The sequence below is a fragment of the Rosa chinensis genome, chromosome 6 (assembly GCF_002994745.2).
Source record: "Rosa chinensis cultivar Old Blush chromosome 6, RchiOBHm-V2, whole genome shotgun sequence".
NCBI lineage: Eukaryota > Viridiplantae > Streptophyta > Magnoliopsida > Rosales > Rosaceae > Rosa > Rosa chinensis.
In genome coordinates, this window is record NC_037093.1 from 21,503,852 (window position 1) to 21,526,522 (window position 22,671).

The window sequence follows — 22,671 nt, forward strand, 5'->3', positions numbered from 1 at the left end:
TTTGAACTGTCCTGGTACGGTGGGGAATTTGCCAATGAAATCGACCCCTACTAGCAGTATGCCCAAGGGGCGATGATGATTGAGAGCAGTACCAATGGTGCGAGAGGGGAGTTGGCGACCGGTGCGCCCCTGCACTGCACCTTTTCACCGTTGCACCTAGCCCATTCTAGACTAGCCGCTGCTGCCCACTGGTGCGCCCCTGCACTGTATGCTTTCCCTGTAGCCCTTACGCACCCGTGTGCTGCCTACTGCCCATGCAGCATCACTGCACGCCTGCTGCCCTACAGCACAGCAGGACGCTCATTCCTGTGCAGATCAGCCTGCTTGCAAGCCTCAAAATATCTTGATCGAGAACTCAAATAAAAATCATTCCTTCATAAAAGTTGTTCGTCTATGTCTCTTCTAGTTGACCTCCGAATCTCATCCTTATCGGAGTTGTTTTGAGACCTATACATCAATCGAAGTGAAAGATGTTCAGAGGCAAATCTTCTCCAAATTTCAACAAAAAATCCTTGAAAACCGATGCTGCCACCTTCAAGCATCACTGCAGCAGATCCTAGCCCATGCTAGCCTCATTTGTGTGCCTGCCCCTGCAGTGCCTACGCTCCCCTGCGCACTCATCCGTCGGCCAGCTCCTCGGCTTACCTCGGCCAGACCTGTATCGGCTACACAGCAGGGATTGAAAGATAGTTTGCAATCCCCGACCCAGGATCGATAGCACGCCTGCAATCCTACACGCCTGTATCAACACGCGCTTGTATTGAGAATTTCAAGTTCCGAAATTCATGAGTAAGCTTTCACAAGTTGTTCTCGTTTTTGAAATTTAAATTTACTTTTCTTCGGGGACTTACAAAATCCCTTCTTCTACATCCCACCTTTCTATAACGTGGGTTCGATTTGCTAAAAGCAGAATTGTGGGGATTCATGCTACATACGAACTAAGAGCGTTCGTAATTTTCGGACTAAGAGCATTAGTGAGCATCGATTTTTATGAACTAAGAGCGTTCGTAGCCGACGGACTAAGAGCGTTTGTAAGCATAAAAATTTGACCATATAAACGTCATTAGTTTCAATCCAAATCCAAAAATTTGGAAACTATCAACCAAGTCAGTGGTTATAACTCTCTCACTTGGCGTACTGAAGAGTAATTGTGATGTCTAGGAAAGGTTTGAACTGAGAGAACGGTTTTAAAAGTGAGCAACGCTCCACCAAAATCTCTCCTTACCTTACCTAGTCACATCCAAATTGGGGTTACCAAACGGATTGAGTAACTACTACTTGTCTAAGCTTGATTATCCATTTTGGATTAAATTTAGAAACTTTGATGTAATCATTGGCTTTCATTGAAATAAAGTGTCGATTTTAATTCGAACTTTATTCATTCAAGTATGTTTCCCGGAGAGCTAGAATGCCTCGTGGATAGTGCTACTACGCACACCATACTTCGAAATAGGCAGTTATTTCTTGAGATGACGCCTACTAGATCTTCAGTGACTACGATGGCAGGGTCATCTAAATTGATTCATGGTCGAGGATCAGCTAAAATCTTGTTGCCACATGGCACAATCATTAATGTCAGTGAAGCTCTCTACGCTCCTAGGGCCGAAAGAACCCTTTTGAGCTTCAAAGATATAAGAGCCAATGGTTTTCATGTAGAAACACGTTGTGAGAATGGACAAGAGTTCCTTTGCATCACCTCTAATGACTATGGACATAAAAGAGTCGTGGAGAAACTTATGTGTCGTTCTAGTGGGTTGTATGCAACCACTATTCGAATAATTGAATCCAATCATGTTTTGAGAGATGATTTATGGGATTCCGACACATATACGCTTTGGCATGACCATTTGGGACACCCAGGTTCTGATATGATGATCCGTATATTAAAGACTTCACATGGACATCCATTCTTCAGAACAAAGAGAAGTAAAAACTAAAAATTGGTTCGAGGAGATGCACCTGCGCCTCACGGAGCCAAGACTGTGCAAGACCGGCCACTTAGGGCCGGCGCCGTCTACCCCCTACAGCAACAACCTGGCTTTGATGCCAGGGACCATTGTTTGACTCCTCTTTCTACTTCTGAAGTCAATTGTGACTTCTTGGCTCAACCAAAATCCTCATTGGTTGTTTCTCAAGCCCATCATTCGTTCTGCAAAGCCTGCTCTTTAGCAAAACTAGGATCGAGACCGTCCTATGCAAAAGACACTAAAGAAAATATATCATTCTTGCAGAGAATTCAAGGTGATATTTGTGGACCTATTCAACCACCATGAGGACCATTTTGATATTTTATGGTGTTGATTGATGCATCGACACGCTGGTCACATGTCATGCTATTGTCCGCAAGAAACGCTGCATTTGATAAAGCTAGCCCAAATTATTAAGTTAAGGGCTCACCACCCTGATCATTCTATTAAGTCTATAAGATTAGACAATGCTGGGGAGTTTACATCAAAAACTTTTGATGATTATTGCATGTCCATTGGGATTGAAGTTGAACATCATGTTCCTCATGTTCACACCCAAAATGGTCTTGTAGAAGCCGCCATTAAACGACTACAAATGGTTGCAAGATCATTGGTAATGCGCACCAATCTCCCTTTTTATGCTTGGGGCTATGCAATATTGCATGCAGTTGTGCTTATTCGTCTGAGGCCCAGTGCCACTCAACCCTTTTCTACGTCCCAGATGGTGACTGGGTATGAGCCTGATGTCTCACACTTACGCATATTTGGGTGTGCAGTTTACGTGCCAATTGCGCCGCCACAGCGCACCAAAATGGGTCCTCAATGATGATTAGGCATTAATGTTGGATATGATTCTCCAACAATTGTCCGCTACTTAGAACCCTTGACAGGCAATCTCTTTACCGCTAGATTTGCGGATTGTCACTTTGATGAGACAGTCTTCCGGTTGTTAGGGGGAGATAAGAACATAAATGTTCAACAGGAATGACAGGAATTGTCGTGGTCTGTCCCCACTCTGTCTTATCTTGATCCCCGAACCGCACAGTTTCGAAATTGAAGTGCGGAGAATCCTCGATCTTCATAACGTAGTAGAATTGATGCCTGATGCGTTTTCTAATATCGCTAAAGTGACGAGATCACATATACCTGCTGCAAACGTGCCTGCAAGGATTGATGTCCCTAAAATTAGAGGACATGACGTCATCTCAAAGGCAACTGAGCATGGCGCCAACGTCCCCTCTCACAGTGATGGTGACGTTGCGGCTAGGTCCACGGCTCTTGCCAGGAAGCGCGAGAGGCCTATAGCGTCGATGGATTCTCGCCCAAGAAATAAAGTGAGTTTGGCACAAAATAATCCATTAATCATTGCTATAAATAATCTATTTCATGAGAATATTCCGGATTATGCATGGTTATGTCCAAGAGACATCATTGGGGGATGCTCCAATGTCAGAACCAATTCCAGAGAGTAGAGAGATCTCCGTCAATTACACTAGTGTACATGAGATGATGGATAGAAATTCTATGGCTATTGATGATCCATTTGCATATCATGTTGCAAAAAGAATTATAGAATATGATGATATCTAACCTCGCTCTGTCGAAAAATGTCAATGAAGAGCGGATTGGCCTAAATGGAAAGATGCGATCCAGGCTGAATTGGATTCACTAGCAAAGAGACATGTATTTGGGCCTATAATGCAGACACCCCCATATGTAAAGCCTGTTGGCCATAAATGGGTCTTTGTTAGAAAGCATAATGAGAAAAATGAGGTGATTAGATATAAAGCCCACCTCGTGGCGCAAGGTTTCTCACAACGCCCTGGAATCGACTACGAGGAGACGTATTCTCCCGTAATGGACGTTATAACGTTCCACTACCTTGTTAGTTTGGTAGTTTCCAAAAAATTGGACATGCAACTTATGAATGTGGTTACAACATATCTTTATGGGGATCTAGATTCAGAGATATATATGAAGGTCCCAGATGGACTTCAATTACCCAAGTCAAGTGGCTCTAAACCACGGAGCGCGTTTTCAATAAGATTAAAACACTCACTATATGGATTAAAACAATCTGGACGGATGTGGTATAACCGTCTAAGTGACTACTTGATTGGGAAGGGATATATTAATAATGAAATATGCCCATGCGTGTTCATTAAAAGAACAAGTTCCGGATTTGCAATCGTAGCAGTTTATGTTGATGACATGAACCTAATTGGAACTCTAGATGAGTTAGAGGAAACTGCTAAATATTTGAAATCCGAATTTGAGATGAAAGATCTTTGGAAAACACAGTTTTGTCTCGGTTTAGAACTTGAGCACCGTAATGATGGAATTTTGATCCATCAGTCTGCATATACTCAGAAAATTCTAAGGCGCTTTAATGAAGATAAAGCAAAGCCATGAGTACTCCCATGATTGGCCGTAGTCTTGAGCATGGAAAAGATCCATTTCGTCAAAAGGATGAGGACGAAGAATCATTAATGGCCGAAGTGCCCTACTTAAGTGCAATAAGCGCATTATTGTACTTAGCTCAATGCACAAGACCAGACATCTCATTCGCAGTGAACTTGTTAGCTCGACATAGCTCGGCGCCAACACGCCGCCATTAGATTGGTGTAAAGACAATTTTTCGATACCTAGCTAAGAGGTACGATTGATATGGGCCTATTCTATCCCTACAAAGAGAAAAGGAATGACGGAAGGATGAGATCGGACCAAATTGGCTCAAGAGCCATCGTCCAAAACGCCATGGCCGGCAACATTGCCGCCACCACCAAGGGTGGCCGGTCTAACCCTACTCCCCTCCATCAAAATGACAACGATGTTTTGATGGGTTTTGCTGATGCAGGGTACCTCTCTGACCCTCACAAAGGTCGCTCCCAAACAGGTTATGTCTTTAGCATGGGAAGCACTGCGATATCTTGGAGGTCTACAAAACAGACCCTTGTTGCTACTTCCAAAAAATCACGCAGAGATTATTACTCTACATGAAGCCATGTGTGAATGCATATGGCTAAGATCTATAATTAGACATATTAGAGGAAGTTGTGGTTTGAAGTTTACCACGGATGAACCTACATGCATTTATGAGGATAATGCAGCTTGTATTGAGCAAATGAAGTTAGGTTTCATCAAGGGCGACAACACCAAGCATATATCGCCTAAGTTCTTTTATAATCAGCAACAACAATCACTTCTAAAGATTGAAGTGAATCAAATCAGATCAGAGGATAATGTAGCGGACTTATTCACTAAATCGTTACCCAAATCCACCTTCGAGAAACATGTGAAGAGCATCGGATTGAGAAAGTTATCTAAACTCCCACGATTGTAGCAATCAGGGGGAGATATCGACATCAGGGGGAGTTATGATGTCTATATGTTCGATCTCGAAGAATGAAGGACGTGTTGCACTCTTTTTCTCCTCCTCGAAGTAGTTTTTGTCCCACAAGATTTTTCACTCGAGCAAGGTTTTTAACGAGGCAACGGATGAAGCGTCATCACCAAGTTTGAGCGGCACAAGGGGGAGTGTTGAAGGAAAATCAGTTTTGTGTGTGCCTAATCAAACTAGGAGTGGTAATAGGAGATAAGGTTCTAGAGTTCCTAGTTCTACTTGGATTAAGTTTCCTTGTAACATTAGAACATGTACTTTGTAATCCCTATATATAGGGCTCCTATTCTCAATAATGAAATACAATTCTCTTTTCAATCTCTCTCAATTCTATTATTCTTAAACACAATGAATTAATTTCCTCAAGGCCGGAACCTCATCTGATCAATAAGCAAAGATTTAGGGTATTTGAACTCGAGCAAGGATGTTTATCAAAGTAAAACCCAATATATCTTCTCCATTGTGAACAATACCAGCTAATAATTTTGAGTTTTTCTATTAGAACCTCCAAATTTACTCACTTAACCTCTATGCTTTTTACACCTCTTATCAAATTTTCAAATACTAAATTTACTCACTAAACTTCCTCAAATAACCTCACTCATATAATTGACAAACAAATTATTATCTATAAAATAAAAAATTTAGTCATTTCAATGATTTAATCACCCTATAATTCTTAACTAAATATACATTTCTTAATCAAACTTGATTTTTAAAAATTAATGTCTAATTAATAAGAAAATTCCATGAACAATTATTTTTTTAATTTTTTTTCTATTTTAGCTTTGTGAAAAAAAAAATTTATTCTTAAAAAAAAAATCATTCGTTTTTTAATGTTTTTTTTTTTCTGTATTTTTTGTACCACATGATTATTTTTATTTTATTTTATTTATTATTATTATTTTTTTACTAATATAGTGGATTGACTTAGATTTAGGTCATAAATCATAAGAGGATTTATTTTTTTTCGCTCACCAATATGCGTTCAACATATATATATTATACATTTTTATGTCACATGATCTTAATCATATTTTTAATTCTTATTAAATATATATGAATATTTTAATGAGTATGTTGTGAAATTGGAAAATAAAAATAGACTTAAATAATAAGGAATACAATCCAATATTATTGAATTGGAAAGTCTACATAAAATAAATATAATTTTTTTTTGATATAATTATTGTCCTTAATAGTCATTTTATAGTAGGTTATATATGTCTTTCAATAACTCATAATAGAGTGAGGTCAAGTGAGCAGATTTGGAGGTCCCAATAGAAACTCTCAATAATTTTCTGGTATGAGTAACAGAACTAGCTAAAACATCATTCACATGAAACTGCCCTTCCATCCATGAACTTACAATTAAGGCTGAACATTATGGTTGCTTTTCCTGCATTTCATCCCTAAGACGAACTTGACCAATATCATAGAAGCCAATATTTTTAGGCATGAAAGGCCCACAAGATTTCCATGAACAAGCCAAAATTGATCAAATTCAAATCTACCAGAAACATTTATGGCTAAAGTTCAGTATAATTGGTGGCAAAATATTCGACAAAACACTTGGGAAGTAATTCTAAGATTTGTCAGAACAAAAACAGTAGCCTAATTTCTCCATAACAATCTCTTCATCATCTTGTACAGAGAAACTTGATACATCAAAAAGCTGCTTCTATATACTATATAGCAATAAAGTTATATAATGAGATAAATTCCATTATAATTCCTTCTGAGGACACCCAAATACTCAAAGACAACCCCAATATATAACTCTAGCTCAAATTCATGCACTGTGACAAAAGTAAAATCCTCCATCAACAAACTTAAAAGAAACCTAAACACAGATCGAGCATTAGACAAAAACGGACAGGCTACCTATTACGAACAGATTGAATTCACTTCTTTGGTACAGTATCAGAGGGAGCTGCTGATCCAGAAAATTTTCCATCAATGTAATCAGCCCAAGTTCTTTTTTTAGGATTCCTCAGTCCCAACCTTGTGTCACCAATAAGTTTCTTTGCTGCATCATTGTCAGATGTTCTTTGATCATGGAAGCAATCCGAATTAACTTCCTCTGCATCTGACAAACCATCAATCCCGGCATTAAAGATTGTAATTCATTGTGTAAATGAATGATTTGTTCTTTTGCTTTTTTTCACAAATGATGAAATGAATGTGAAATTAGCACACTAGATAGAATACTATAATACATTTATCAAATGAAGTAGGTTGACTATATATGATTATGCAAAATTGACATATCCTATTGCCTGCAATATATTTTGCCCATATAAGACTTGTATAGTATAGCAAAGGGAACTTTTTAACAACCATTGAAGCTTCTTTTCTTCAGAAAACAGAACCAAAACAATTGGTTAGACATTTTAAATGCTCTGCACATTAACTTTCCTTACCTGCATCATCAGTTGCATCAGCAGAATGGCAGCTGTAGAACTCTTCATCATCTTCATTTTCCAGTTTATCACCATCACCACCATGTGATACATAAGCCAGGTGGACACCGCAGCTTTTAATGCGCAACCCTGTTCCCATGCGGCGGAGAATAATTTGACACATATAAGGCATCGATGGACTCTGTCTATCCAGCTTCGGCCTCAAGAAACCAGGTAATGATGTATACTTTAGCCACACATGAGGTGACTCTGCCTCTCTTGATGCATAGCAAACATCAAGAGAGGAAAGACCCAGGGAATGTCCATTGATTGTAAATTTGTCTCTGAGAAAACAACAATCACCAACAAATTCTTCTGTACTTTCAGAAACAACACATAAAACCATTCCTGTGTCCTCCCATTTCAAACTGTGAGGGATTTCAACTACTAGTTCACACAACACCTGATCCGTTTCACTACCACCAACAGGCACACATACATCCTTACGACAGTTGAACCACTTCGGAACTTCATTTCCTGGAAATAGAGTTTCAAACCAAGAGTTTCCTACCTGAAACATAGTATTAGAAATGTCTAAACTATATGTAAATAGATGTATATAGAGAAATAATTTGAGAAAGTGAGAAAAAGAGAAAGAGAGACCTGATTCACCAACAGATTTGCCATCTTTCCCACGTCCAAGCCCAGATTGTCACATAATCTGGAGCAATTGGACAAGTCCATCTTACGAATATGATATATGTCCTTATGTTCCAATATCTTCGACAATAGGGAAAATACTTCCAGTGATATGCAATCAACAACTGATATACATTTTATATTTAGTGGAAGTTCTAAAATTACTCGAAGATTCTTGCAACGACATAACTCAAGTATTGCCAAGTTAACAAATTTGCTAATGCACATAGGAAGAGTGACAAAACTACTTCCTGATAAAATGAGAATATCTAATGTGGAGAAGCACTCAAGATTATCAAGGAAATCAAAGCTGGATAAGTTGCATCCTGCGAAGCATAAGCCCCTAGCTTTGGAAGGGCTGGGCTATGTGAAGTGTTTGAGTTAGTTTGAAGCGCCAAGGGAAGTGATCCTACATTACTCACTGAAACTTCAGAGTTTGACTTATTAGGAAGTGTAACAAGTTTTGGGCAATGATTAAGACCAAGAAACGACAGATGTTGGAACTCATAAATACTGCATGGCAGATTTTTAAGGGCTTCACATCTATTTGCAAATAAAATGTGTAGTCCAGAGAGAAATCCAATCGATGAAGGCAATTCTTCTATTCCACTGGCTTCCATATATATAGATCTCAAGGATTCCATCTTCTCCACAATTTCAGGGAATTTCTTCAGCTTTTTGCAATATTTAAGAGAGATACTTTCCAGACTTTTCCAGCCAACTCTATTTGGAAACATCTCAAGGTTAGTACATCCCTCAAGATCCAACGTCACTAGATTTTCAAGAAATCCAACAGAAGGATCAATTTCCAGAAGGCTTGTACAGTAGCGTAGATTCAAGGACTTCATGTTTGACAGCCCAGAGAAGTCGGAGATACTTTTTAGGAATTTACAGCCTTCAAAGTTTAGAGATGTCACCTTTGTCAGACACTGTGAAAAAAAAAAAAAAGAAGAAGAAAAGAAGGATCAAATGACAGGCATTGAGGGAATTTACAAACGTGAACGTACTGCACAAAACAAATAATAACGGATGAAAATAATTTAAAGTACCTTCATTAGTCCTTTCCCCAGTTGTGTGATGTGACTGTGAGGCATATGGAGCACAATAAGTTCCTTTGGATGAAAGTTGGATGGAAAAGATTTCAACTGACACCAACCCCAGTCTATCAACTTTAAGCTATAGGGGAGATAACCACAATATCCAGAAAGGGATGCATTACAGTTTATAAAATATTTAAGATTACTCATCCCTGAGAAGCTTTTAGCGCTCAAGAGTATATCAACTGGTTTAGGAAACTTCACCAAGATGCCTTTGATTTTACTTGTTCCCTGGAAAGAAAAAAGTAAGTTTAATTACTTTAATAAAATAAATCTTATATCAAATGAGTAACTTGAACTAATGTAACTGTTTTTGAAAAAAGTATCCTTTTTTTTAATTTACAGTATTTTAATAAGAAAGTTATATGTCTCATAACCTTTTCCTTGTTGAATTGCATACAGAAATATATATTCTAGGTACTCACTGTATTTTCTGTAAGAACGCGATACACATCCTTATGAAACCATAGTCTGCTACGTTCTCCAGGCTCTGTGAGTGGTTCTTGCCGAGCTATATGTTTACCCATCTGTTCGAGCAAATTATGCATCCAAATCCTATTATCATAATCAAGACTAATGAAAGCCTTTTGTATTAATACTTCAATATAATCTTCAGGAAAATCGAGCTCATCATCTTTTAGTAGTTCTTTCAGAATGTCCTTTTCCTTACCGTTGAAGAAACATGCAATATCAAGAAAAACTTGCTTCTCCTCTTCTTCCAACGCATCATAACATATTCTGAATGGTTTTTGAATCTCTTTATAAGGAGCACTTTTGTAACTATCTAATATAGTTTGCCAACGGTCTATGGTTTCTAGAGTACCCAAGTAAGTACCAAAAACTTTCAGAGCCAGTGGAAGGCGTTGAACATAGTCTATTGCACGTCTTGCGAGTGCAACATATTCTACGGGAGGTTCATTAGTATCAAAGGCATACCAACTGAAGAGTTCAAGAGCTTGGTAGCAATCTAATGTCTTGACTTCATATATCAACTTAATTCCATTACGAGTTAGCAACCCCTTATCTTTTGTGGTTATGATGACTCTACTGCCATCACCAAACAAACCTGTAGCTCCAGCTAAGTTGCTCAACCAATCCAATTCATTCACATCATCAAGAATCAAGAGAACCTTCTTATGGCTCAACCTTTGCTTTATAACATTCATCCCTTTATGAACAGTGCCGACCTTCAGGTTTGTGCCTCCTAGAGTCTCAGAAAGTAGAGTCTCTTGTAGATGGAGTAGGCCTTCATTTGACAGTGACTTCTCTCCAACATTTTCCAAGAAACATCTACCTTGAAACCTATGGCCAATTGAATTATAAACAGCTTTCGCAATTGTTGTTTTTCCAATTCCAGCAGCTCCCCATATCCCTGCTACACAACGGCCAGTTGTGCCAATACTTAACAGCTGATAAATATCTTGTACACGAGACTCAATTCCAACCGGATACTTGGCCACATTCAAATATGTTTGGTTTAGCAGCTGGACTGAGATCTCGTCAACAAGGTTGTTGATAAATTTATACTCGTACCTGTCAGTTTAATAGAACATTTAACTACAGTCGGAGATCAAAACTTGCTTGAAGAACAAAAACAAAAGCATTGAGATGACAAGGGAAAATTGATGTAGGCAAAATGTAACCAGCATTTAGGTGGTAACATCTGAAACCCCTTTCATAATAAGTGCTTTTTGCATTGTAACTTTCATAATTAAGTGTTTTTACTGTTGTAAGTAACCTGTAATACAATATTTCTCAAGCTTGAAAGTTCATATAACCTATATTATTTGATTAGCTTATAGGTATCATGTAATTTTACCATTTACTTGGAGAATTCTTCAAGCTTTTGTACAGGATGAGCTTTTTTCTTTCTCTCTCTTGTTTTTGGAAAGAAAAGGCACCAAGCAAGAAGATAGACCTCATAAGATAAAGATACAAAATAGAAGTATATAGAGTAGAGTCGGAAATATACTTACTCCCCCTCCTTGAAATGGTCACCAGACAAATTAGCCGCTTTTGTAAGTGTTGTCCTCCATAACTTCACCTTCTCCACGTTCTCCCTTAACCTCCTTTCATGCTTAGCCAGTGCTTCACCGAAACTACCTTTGTGGTGTCGTATATCCGAGGGATCAACCTTGTAAAAAACTGGTCTAACCATTTGTTGCTTCGATTCATGGCAGTGAAAAATCTGAACCAGTTCGTCCAGGCACCATTTTGAGGATGCATAGTTTTCGGAGAATATGATGATCGAAATCCTTGACTCTTCAATTACTTTGAGAAGTGACGACGATATTTCTTCTCCTCTTGTTAGACCATCATCATCTATGAAGGTGTTGATTCCCTTGTGGACCAAAGAATTCAGCAAATGGCCTGTAAAGCCACACCGTGTGTCCTCACCTCGAAAACTCAAAAACACATCATATGTCCATGAATTTGGGTTGAAAATAGGAGAAGAGGAAGCTCTTTTCATTGTCCACAGAAACCATGTAGGGAGCCAGAAAGAGTTTGGGAATTGGAAATGGTGCTTGGACTCTTGAGGAACTTTTGGTGCAACGTCAAGTCTTCATAGGTGTCGTTATCTTATTTGGCCCCATTTTCTTGTCCTTTACTCTTTGTTTTGTTATAATCTGACAACGATCTCTTTATTTAAATCAGTTTAGTTAATTCAACTTTATACAAATCTCAGCTGGGGGGTGCTGTAAGAGTTGGGTTATGTTTGATATGGTTGTGTTTTTTTAAAAAACTGGTTTCTACTTATTTTAAAAAATAAGTAGCTGAAAAGCAAAGCAACTAGGTAGTTGGTAAAATGATTTTTTTTTATAAGTGTTGTCAGTAGTAAAAGCAGTGGCAAACTTAAACTAGCTTGTACTTTTTATTTGTGGAATGACTAAATTGGACATGAGAGATTATTTGCCCTGATTGTTTGGTAATACAATGTTGTTCATGTTTAAGGAAAACTGAAATTGAGAGAAAATCGTTGTGTGTTCTCATTGATAATAAGGGTCTTTTTATATAGAGGATTACAATGCATAGAATTCGAATCATATAAGGAAAGGTAATCATACATTGAATAGGAATCTCTAGATTCTTCTAATTAAACCTTATTATCACTAGGTCAAGTAACCTAGAGTTTTGGTCAGACACATATTCTGGATTTACTTGAACACTCCCCCTTGTGTCGCCCAAACGTGGTGCTTCTCTCATTGCCTCGTTAAACATATTGCCGAGTAACAAAAACCCTGTGGGACAAAAATAACATCAGTCGAAAGGGAAAAAGAGCACAACACACCCTTCACGTTTCGAGATCATACATGTAGACATCTCCCACTGATGTCTGCATCTCCCCCTGATGACTACGGTCATGGGAGTTCGGATAACTTCCGCAAACGATGTAACCAACATATTCCTCGAAAATGGAATTTAGGCAATGACTTAGTGAGCAAGCCTGCCAGACTGTCCTCAGATTGAACCTAGTTCACTTTGATCTTGAGGAGAGTTTGTTATTGCTGATTATCCTTGGTGTTGTCGCTTTTGATGTAGCCCTGCTTCATTTGTTCAAAACAAGCAGCATTACCCTATATGCTGGTAGGCTCATATGTGGGAGACTTCAAACCATAATTTTTCGAACATGCGTAATTATGGATCCAATCCATATACATTCACCAACCACTTCGTGAAGAGCAATGATCTCTGCATTGTTCAAAGATATAGCGACTAGTGTCTGTTCTGTAGACTTCCAAGATATCACGATCTTTACCCATGATGAACACTTAACCAGTTTAGGAATGACCTTTGTGTGGGTCAGAGAGATACCCAACATCACAAAATCTTCCAAAATACATGTAGTTTTGAGATGGGGATAGTGGACGCAGGCCAGTGTTGGATGCGTTCCTGGTGTGTGATGGGTTTGAATCTATCATCTCTTTGTAGGGATAAAACGAGCCCATATCAATCGTACATCTCAAGTACCGAAAGATATCTTTTACACCAATCCAATGGCATCGCGTTGGCACAAAGTTATACCTTAGCTAACAAGTTTACTGCAAATGAGATGTCTAGTATTGTGCATTCAGCTAAGTACAATAATGTGCCTATTGTACTCAAGTGAGGCACTTCTGCCTGTAGCACATCTTCGTCATCATCCTTCAGATGAAGAGGATCCTTTTCAGGATCAAGACTACAAACGATCATTGGGGGTGCTTGCAGTTTTGACCTTGTCAAAATGCCTAAGCATCTATCAACACGATGCTCAAGTTCCAAACCAAGACATAATCGTGTTTTCCCAAATCCTTCATCTCAAACTCGGATTTCTAGTGTTCAGTGGTTTCCCTTAACCCTTTAAGGGCTCCCAATGAAGATCATGTCCAACATATATGAACCGCGATAGAATCCAAAACTTGTTATGGAAACGCATGGGCATATCCCTTCCCAATCAAGTAGTCATCTTAGTAAGCGTTTCAACCTCTTTGTAAACATGATTCGTGGTCTAGAGCCAGTTAACTTGGGTAAATGAAGTTTAACATGAACCTTCATATATATTCCGTATCTAGATCCCTATAGAGATACGAAGTGACCACATTTGTAAGCTACATGTTCAGTTATTCGGAAACTACCAAACTGACAGGGTAGTGGAGTGCAATGACCTCTATTATGAGAGAATATATCTCATCGTAGTCGATTTCAGGGAGTTTTGTGAGAAGCCTTGCGCCATAAGGCGAGATTGCCATATCTTTTTCTCATCACACTTTCTAACAAAGACCCATTAATCAATAGGTTTATGTTAGGAGGTGTTGGCATCACTAGCTCGAAAACCTTCCTCTTCGTTAGAGAATCCATCTTAACATGGATCGCATCTTTCCAATTAGCCCAAATTTCTCTATCTTGGCATTCATTCATCAACGGAGCATGGTTCGATATAATCAAACTCAACAAACTCATGCCCAACGAAATGCGTGACTACTTCATCAATTATGATGGAGTTTCTATCCCACGTCTCATGTACACTAGTGTAATTTTCATAGAGCTCTATATTCTCAGGAATAGGTTCTGATGTTGAGGCGTTCCCCAACGATAACCCTAAGATTCTCATGAGACGGATTTTGAGTCTTGATGATCAAAGGATTGGAATGTGCCAAAGTATCCTTCGAATCCACGGGCTTCACATGCATCCTAGTTGGGGCCATGGCCTATAACGCTAGAGTGTCACTGTCTTTGGCGTTGGCATCATGCCTACCTCCGTGCAGGGTGACACTACGTCCTCTCATAGGGACATCATTCCTTGCAGGCTTGTTTGTAGCATATTTGTTTGACCTCGTCATTTTAACGGGGATTGAGATGAGACATAGCAACAAGCCACCACAATTCCTGTCGTTCCTGCTGAACATCCATGTTCTCATCTCCCCCTAACGACGGGAAGATTGTCTCATCAAAGTGACAACCAGCAAATCTAGCGGTAAGGAGATTGCCTTGCAAGTGCATTAAGTGGCGGACAATTGTTGGAGTCTCAAATCCAACGTAGTTGCCCATTCGTCTGTAAGGACCTGTCATAGTGCGCTGTGGTGACAAAATTGGCACATAAATGGCTCACTCAAATGTGCGTAAGTACGATACTCGTACCCAGTCACTAGCTGTAACGCAGAGGTAGATTGAGTGGTGGTAGGTCATAGACGAATTAGCTTAGCTGCTTGCGATATTGCATCACCCTAAGCCGATATAAGGAGATAAGATTAGTGCGTGTTACCAATGTCCTAACTACCATCGTAGTCATTTCCGCGAGACCATTTGGGTGTGTACATGAGAATATGATGTCCAACATCAGTCCTATTGCAATAGCCATCGAAAGTCTTCGATGAAAACTCTCTAGCATCGTCAAGTCCAATTGACGGAATAGGATGATCTGGGGAGTGAGCCCGTTGTCATATGATAGTTGCTAGGAGTGTAGCATAAGCAGCATTACAAGTAGACAATGGCACAATACATGACCAGCGTGTTTGTGTGTCAACCAATCATCATGAGATATTTAAATATTCACAAGTTGGTTGAATCAGTCCACAGAATCCCCATGGATTCTATGTAAGAATAGAATGAGTATTATCATATCCTTTGCATAGGACGGTCTCAGTCCTAATTTTCCTAAGGAATGGGCTTTGTAAACGAGCGAGAGGCTTTAGAAGCAACGAGTGAGGATTGTGGTTGGGCCTGACCGTCTGAAACGCTACTTGAAGCAAAGTTGGTGATTGTAGCATCACCTAGGGCGCCATCACCATGATGGACGCCATCCATGGCGTCATGGATAGGGACTGTGCCAGCCCTTGGCTGTTGGTGGACAGTGGAGGTCACACTTAGTCCTAGAGAATCAACTTTTGATTCATGATTCGTTTTGCTTGAAAGAATAGATGTCCTTGTGAAGTCTTTAGTAGATGGATCATCAGGACTAGGATGACCTATCCTATCGTGACAAAGTCATTCTGTGTCTAAATCCAAGAGATCCTCTCTCATAACTTTATTGGATTTAATAGCTCGAATAGTGACATAGAGTCCACTAGAGATACACATAAACTTCTCTAAGATGCGCCATTGTTCGTAATCGTTAGAGGCATTGCAAAAGATCTACATGAGTTTTTGCATGGAATCCATTGACTATTCATAGGTGCGATTTGCCCTAGGAGTGTAGAGATTTTGGTGATAGTAATTAAGGTGTCATTTGGTAATGGAAACTTGGGCTATTCCCATATGCTTGAATTAATACTGATGACCCAGCCATCGTAGTCACAAAGTAAAATGCTCAGAATTAAAATTGAGTCATAATGAAAAGAAATCGAAAATTTATTCACAAGCTAATGGAATACATCATTGTCTCTTAACCATTAGGAGAATCTAATCCAAATGCTAGCTAATGCAAAACAAAGGTAGTCGTTTGACTTCTTTCAGTAACTCAAAAATAAATATGACTAGGTGAGTAGAGAGATGTCGGTGGAGCAAAGCTCGCTTAAGTACCACTTATCTCAAAACCTTCCTAGACATCACACTCATTTTGAATAAGCCTATGTGAAGAAAAACTAAACCAATGGCATTTACTACAAAGTATATGGCAATTGCCTATTCCATCTCTTAGAAAAATAAAGACTTAAACAGAATTGGCAATCTATTGATCCCAACCAGATTTGTAATCTTCAACCCTTCACTCTAGATCATCTTCTTAATCTTCTTGTTCCACATAGTGAGCTTCTCTTGCTTCACAATATGCTTTATAGGCGGTGATAATTACTTCACGAGCTCTACAAATGTGTGCCAATGACCGGATACTCCACATCGAGAACATACATCTCTTTGCTCAGACTCCATTGATTGAGGCGCTTTGGAAGCGTCATTTAGATGGCTCTTAGTGTTGGTGGCGCCACCAACATGGCCAGAGGAGTTGCCTCCCTCTCTCTTTCCACGTTGACCTCTTCGGTTTCGTGTTCTCCTATTTTGGCGGTTACCTTCCCATATAGAGCGATTATATGGACCAGAATGTCCAGAAGTATCCCTAAGGTTAGGGTTTCGCTGTTGGCGCCTTCTCTTAGGGGCGCGACTATAATTGGATTCCAGAATATGCTCTATTTCTACGGATCTCGAATTATAGTTCTTCACAAGGATGTTGTCATGATTTTCAGCGACATTCATAGCTCCAATGAGCTCATGAAACCTTGTGATCCGTCCTACAGTAACATCAATTTAATAGTTCTTAGCAACCATCAATGCAGTGACAGGAAAGGTAGAGAGAGTCTTCTCAATCAACATCGCATTTTACAGAATTCCATTAAGGATTTAGTGCGAAGTGCTTTCGAGTTATAGTCAAGAACTGACTTGAAATCACAGAAGTGGAGGCTATGCCATCTCACTTCTAGGTCAGGAAGCAATGAGTCACGGACGTTGCCAAATCTTCCTTGAGTGAGACCCACAGCCTTTTGGGGTCTTCTTCATTCATACACTCATAGTGAGCGAATCATCCATATGACCAGTCATTAGGATGATGGCTTTCGCTTTATTTTCCTCTAAGGCTGCTCTATTTGCTTCCAAAGCTTGAGCTTACTCAACAGTTAGCACGTCCTGGCTAGGCTCGAGAATCATATCCAGGATTCCATTGGCCTTGAGATGCTGGCCGACATCACGAACCCACCTGTGATATCCAGACCCAGTTGTTCCCAATGAAGCAAAGTCCAATTTGTTCAGGTTACTCATCCTGAAAGAGAACAAGTTTCGGAGAGAAAAAAGCTACCATGAAAACATATAAAATTCCTGAGCGTAATCGTTTCCAAGAAATTAGAAATTTCTGAACGTAATCACTTCTAAGAAATTCAATTCTAAGAGTGGTTGGATTAGATCGAAGCAATGATGTTTGTGGTCGATCGTTTTATCTCAACAAACTCTAAGTTCAGAAGACTCTACAAACTCCAAGCTTAGAGTTAGCACGAACCTGCACAGTTTGGCTTTTTGGTCTCCCCTATGAAGAAGAAAGGGGTGTAGAAAAAGGGAGGTTGCAAGTCCCTAAGAAAAAGAAAGAAATTTAAAATACAAGAAAGTAGGAACTTTAATCTTAAAAACTTGTTGAAATTCGGAGCAGATTTGATTCTCAATAGCTCCCAATTCGATTAGTGTACAGATCTCAAAACGACTCCAATAGGGCTGAAATTTAGAGGTCGGATAGAAGAGACAGAGGTAAACAATTTTGATGTAGAAAGAATTTTGATCGAAGGTTCCGAACTAGACGTTTCGGGGCTTGCAAACAGACTGATTCGCTTCTGAACAGCTCCCACTTCGATTGGTGTATAGGTCTCAAAACGACTCCAATAGGGCTGAAATTTGGAGGTCATATAGAAGAGACAGAGGTGAATAACTTTGATGAAGAAAGAATTTTGATCAGAGGTTCCGAACTAGACTTTTCGGGGCTTGAAAATAGACTGATATGCACAAGAACGAGAGAAGAAAGTGGGAGGAGAAGGATGCAACGGGTGTGTGGCGGTGTTGCAGGGGCAGCGGGCGTGCAGTGATGCTGCAGGAGGCAGCGACGGTGAGTTTCGACAGTGGTGGAGCGGCTAGTGTAGGCTAGGTGCAAGGAATTTTTCTGTGGTTTTTGATCTCAGGGTTAGGGGTGGTGCTGATAACGTGTTTAAGGAAAACTGAAATTGAGAGGAAATCGCTGTGTGTTCTCATTGATAATATGAGTCTCTTTATATAGAGGATTACAATGCATAGAATCCAAATTATACAAGGAAATGTAATCATACATTGAATAGGAATCTCTAGATTCTTCTAATTAAACTCTATTACCACTAGGTCAAGTAACCTAGAGTTTGGGTCAGACACATATTCTAGATTTACTTGAACAGTTCAAATGTTTTTGTTATTATTTTTAATCTTTATTATGTCCAAATTAATTTTTGTTAACTTTCAATTTTTATAAATCATGGTGATCGTATGATTAATATTGGACAATTTTAAAAATAACCTATACAAATATATTAGTAACATTAATAACAATTAGTTTCTAATTTGCATCAAGTAACCACAAAAAATATCATAACATACTTAAATGTTCACATTATTACGCGCACTTATCAAACTTTGAGTAATACTAGTACCATGTTTCGCAAATATTATAAATTGACAAATTTCAAAATATAATATCCATCATTCTTACACCAACTAACAATCACAATTCTTAAAAAATAAAAACTAGTCAAGGCAACCCCAACATTGTAGCACCTTCATTAGCTAGCTTCCTCAACAATTTCAAGTCAAAGATTGCAAGGAACACAACACTGCAGCACCTTCATTAGCTAGCATCCTCAACAGTTTCAGGTCAGAAAATGGAAAGAACACAAATCTGCATAACAAAGAGCAATCCAACATCTATCATACTCTTACAGGAATGGTAGAAGATCATTTACTTCAAGCAATAGTGAAGAAAATGAGCTTGCAAACCATTGCAGAGAACATTATTAAGCACAGCGCAAAAAACACAAGAAACCTAATGTTAATATAGGAAGTTGGAACCATACCTTTTTCTTCTCTTTCAGTTTCAGTTTTGATGTCAACCTCATCTGCACTAATACTAATTTTACCATAGAGTAATAGATACAAGCAATTGTGATGGATACTAAAAGCCTACCTACATCCATCAAAATTACTCGTACGCAGCAGAGAGACAACAATATGAAATGTTACTAGAGCAGAGCTCTAGCCGTATAGATAACTTTCAGACCACAAATAGATAGCTTTCAGCTCTAAGTGGATAACTCATCTTAAACTTAGTTGCACTGTCACTATCATAACACAGAAGGGTTACACATGCATCTTTACTAATTTGAAAAGGGAGAGCAGATGATGTTACCCCCGCCTCACTGTGAAGATTCAGCTTTTTCACCAGATACTTTTTTATGAAAGAACTGAAGTTACCATCTCTGAGACATTTGAATAAAGAAATTCAAATTAATGTGTGATAAGGAAATAGTCTAAACAAAGAAATACACTAAGCACTGCCAAATTTCCAGAAGGTTTGAAGAGAGGTTTTTCGGGTTGATCACCACTTGATATTCTCATATTGGGATTTTTAACAAGCAACAGAAAGAGTGCCATTAAACTTCAATAGAAGTAGTACCTTAAAAGAATGCAAATTTCACTATAGAACAAAATAACTAATAGAAACTGACAAACTATGATTAGAAAGTCAAGAAAAGAGCTTCAAAAGTCAAAAATCGCATAATTCAATCAAATGACTTTATATTAGGAGATGGTATCACAGCCACAGCCCCCTTTGGCAGGAGGAAAAGGTGAGTCATCAGAATGGAATTCAATCAGTTCATTAGGTCTTACATAGGCGTTTTGCATTGTCTCAAACAAACACGATGCTTCTTTGCTGGATAACAGTTACTAAAAAAAAAATTAAAAAATAAAAACTGAAATCACCATAACGTACCTGATAACTAATTATCATACTGATAAAAGGGGGGAAAAACTACATGAAACTTTTGCAAAGTGCAATTCAGAATTCTAATCAATATGGTATCTAATAAATGTTGACTTGAACTGAGAGAGAAACACCAAAGAACAAAGAAAACAGAGCCAAACAGAGAAAGAGAGAAACCTGATGAGGAAAAGGTGCAACACCTGAAAGTGTTGAGTTGGGAGAAGGACATGGTTTAGAGAGAAGGCTTTGAACTCTGACTGTATTTGAAATGGGATGGTATATATTTTTATACAAAGTGCAGGAATGGGAATAAAGATGGAATCAGATACGGGCAAGTAACACATGACAAACACCACAGAACCAATGCTTTTGTCAAACCAATATTCCTAATTCATGCCTACACTAACACATCACCAGGACATCAGAAAACATTCCAGTTTATCCCAATTGCTTTTATATCGATCCTTGTATAATTTCAACATTGAGATGCTTGATGTATTGAACAGGAAGCTTCCTATATGGAATGAAGTAAGTATGACTCAATATATGGGATGCTCGTAAATTCTTATTCTCATCTCAGATCATATAGTCACAGAAGGCTATAGTTGAACGCTGAAACTTTAGACACATTGGTAAAACTAGTTAAAGATGAACGCAACTAAGTCTAAAACACAAAGCTGAACACGAACACAAGGACGGAACTTCATCTCAGACCTAATCAAAGGCAGAATTTTGATACACTAGTGGAAATAAAATGCAACCACAGCATAAGAGTGAGCAAAAACCTTTAGCTGGTTTTGCTCCTAATTTGAAAGGCTTCAGTTCAGCAATAATTTTTTTTAGGTGAAAGGCTTTGCAAGTTCTTTTACAAATCAAAGATTGTTGTATATATGAAGACGAGTGATGGATCCACACAGTCATGCAGCAAAGATATATGAACATATTGAGTATTCCAGGAATGTCAAATTAGATTAAAATCTTAACCTCAATGAGGTCCTGATGCCTTATCAAACGTACACATATACAAAGATAAAAACAAAACCAAGATTCCGAGATTCCGGAGATAACTGAAAACCCTACCGCCATGCCATGGCTTCAACAAAGCCTTTCTTAATGAAATCCCCGATTTTTCCGATTCGGCAATTGATCCTATGCTATGATTTTTACCCCAAATTTTGAATTTGAAGACAAAGAGAGATGGCTACCTCCGAATTGAATGGAGAGGCTGTGCGTGGTGAAAATGGAAGCGTCTCCGCTCTCCAATTGTCTGTGCGTCGAAGGTTGTTTAAGATTCATTCAGTGAATCGCTACAGTTGGGCCGTGCGGCTTCCAAAAGCAGGGGCCTCCAGGCTTCTGCTTTTCGGTGGAAAAAGCGATGGCTTCGCTTGGAAGCCGGCTGAAATCTGAGTGGTACAAACACAGCCTTAGTCCTCAGATATTTTCAAACACAATGGGCAAATGTGTGACATTCAGGGTATTATACTATAAACCCCATTATCTATGACCTCGTTTGGTTCGCGGAAAGGAAAGTAGTTCATTTGTCTTTCCAATGGGAAGGGAAATGAACTTTCCGAATAACTTTCTATTCTGATGTTTAGTAATGTAAGGAAAGTTATCCGGAAAGTTGTTAAAAAGTATGTAATTAATGGAATAAAATAATATGTTGTGAGTAATAAATACAAGGAAAGAAGGGGGAAAGTGATTCCTTTGGAGTATGAAATGAACCATTTTCCCCCCTATTTTCCTTTGCTTCAGGAAAGTATTTCCTTTCCTTTTGCATCCCAAACACAGGAAAGGAACAACTTTCCTTTCTTGATTCTTACTTTCCGCGAACCAAACGAGGCCTAATAGTAATCTAGGCTAGAGCTGAAGCTCTCTGTTTTCCACATCCTTTGCCCCATTTTTTAAGGTGATTTCTCGGTCTGTCTAGGCAAGGGGTCAATTAGTCAAAACCGCAACAAACAAACACAGAAAGAAACGACCAAATGCTATAACCAGATACTGCGTGGGATATACTTAATCTAATCCCAAGATCATAAATTTAAAATTAGAAGCTGGCAGAAATCTGAGTTACCAAAAAAAACGCCACTTGGTGTCCTACTTATAAGTGGGGGAGCAAAAAAGCCCCCGCAAACACAACCTTAGACCTGAGATA

The 22,671-nt window shown here is 38.8% G+C and overlaps 1 protein-coding gene and 1 long non-coding RNA gene across 2 annotated transcripts; both read right to left on the reverse strand.

The window, feature by feature from the left end:
- Window positions 1–7,032: 7,032 nt before the first annotated feature.
- Window positions 7,033–12,116, reverse strand: LOC112172705 (disease resistance protein RUN1). The gene is made up of 6 exons (XM_024310163.2): window positions 11,542–12,116; window positions 9,991–11,098; window positions 9,518–9,796; window positions 8,433–9,397; window positions 7,791–8,340; window positions 7,033–7,456 (listed from the first exon to the last, which is right to left on the reverse strand). The coding sequence occupies exons 1-4, from the start codon at window positions 12,033–12,035 to the stop codon at window positions 8,738–8,740; spliced, it is 2,541 nt and encodes an 846-aa protein (XP_024165931.1). The 5' UTR covers window positions 12,036–12,116; the 3' UTR covers window positions 7,033–7,456; window positions 7,791–8,340; window positions 8,433–8,737.
- A 7,048-nt stretch (window positions 12,117–19,164) lies between these two features.
- LOC121050124 lies at window positions 19,165–21,970 on the reverse strand. The gene is made up of 2 exons (XR_005802040.1): window positions 19,609–21,970; window positions 19,165–19,433 (listed from the first exon to the last, which is right to left on the reverse strand). It is a non-coding gene; the product is annotated as an uncharacterized LOC121050124 (long non-coding RNA).
- Window positions 21,971–22,671: the final 701 nt, after the last annotated feature.

Excerpts from the sequence above, each read along its gene's own strand:
- LOC112172705 (XM_024310163.2), bottom strand. The coding sequence starts at position 12,035 with ATGAAAAGAGCTTCCTCTTCTCCTATTTTCAACCCAAATTCATGGACA. Across the intron at positions 11,099-11,541 it reads GACCATTTCAAGGAGGGGGA|GTACGAGTATAAATTTATCA; the intron begins GTAAGTATATTT and ends TTAAACTGACAG. Across the intron at positions 9,797-9,990 it reads GCGTTCTTACAGAAAATACA|GGAACAAGTAAAATCAAAGG; the intron begins GTGAGTACCTAG and ends TTTTCTTTCCAG.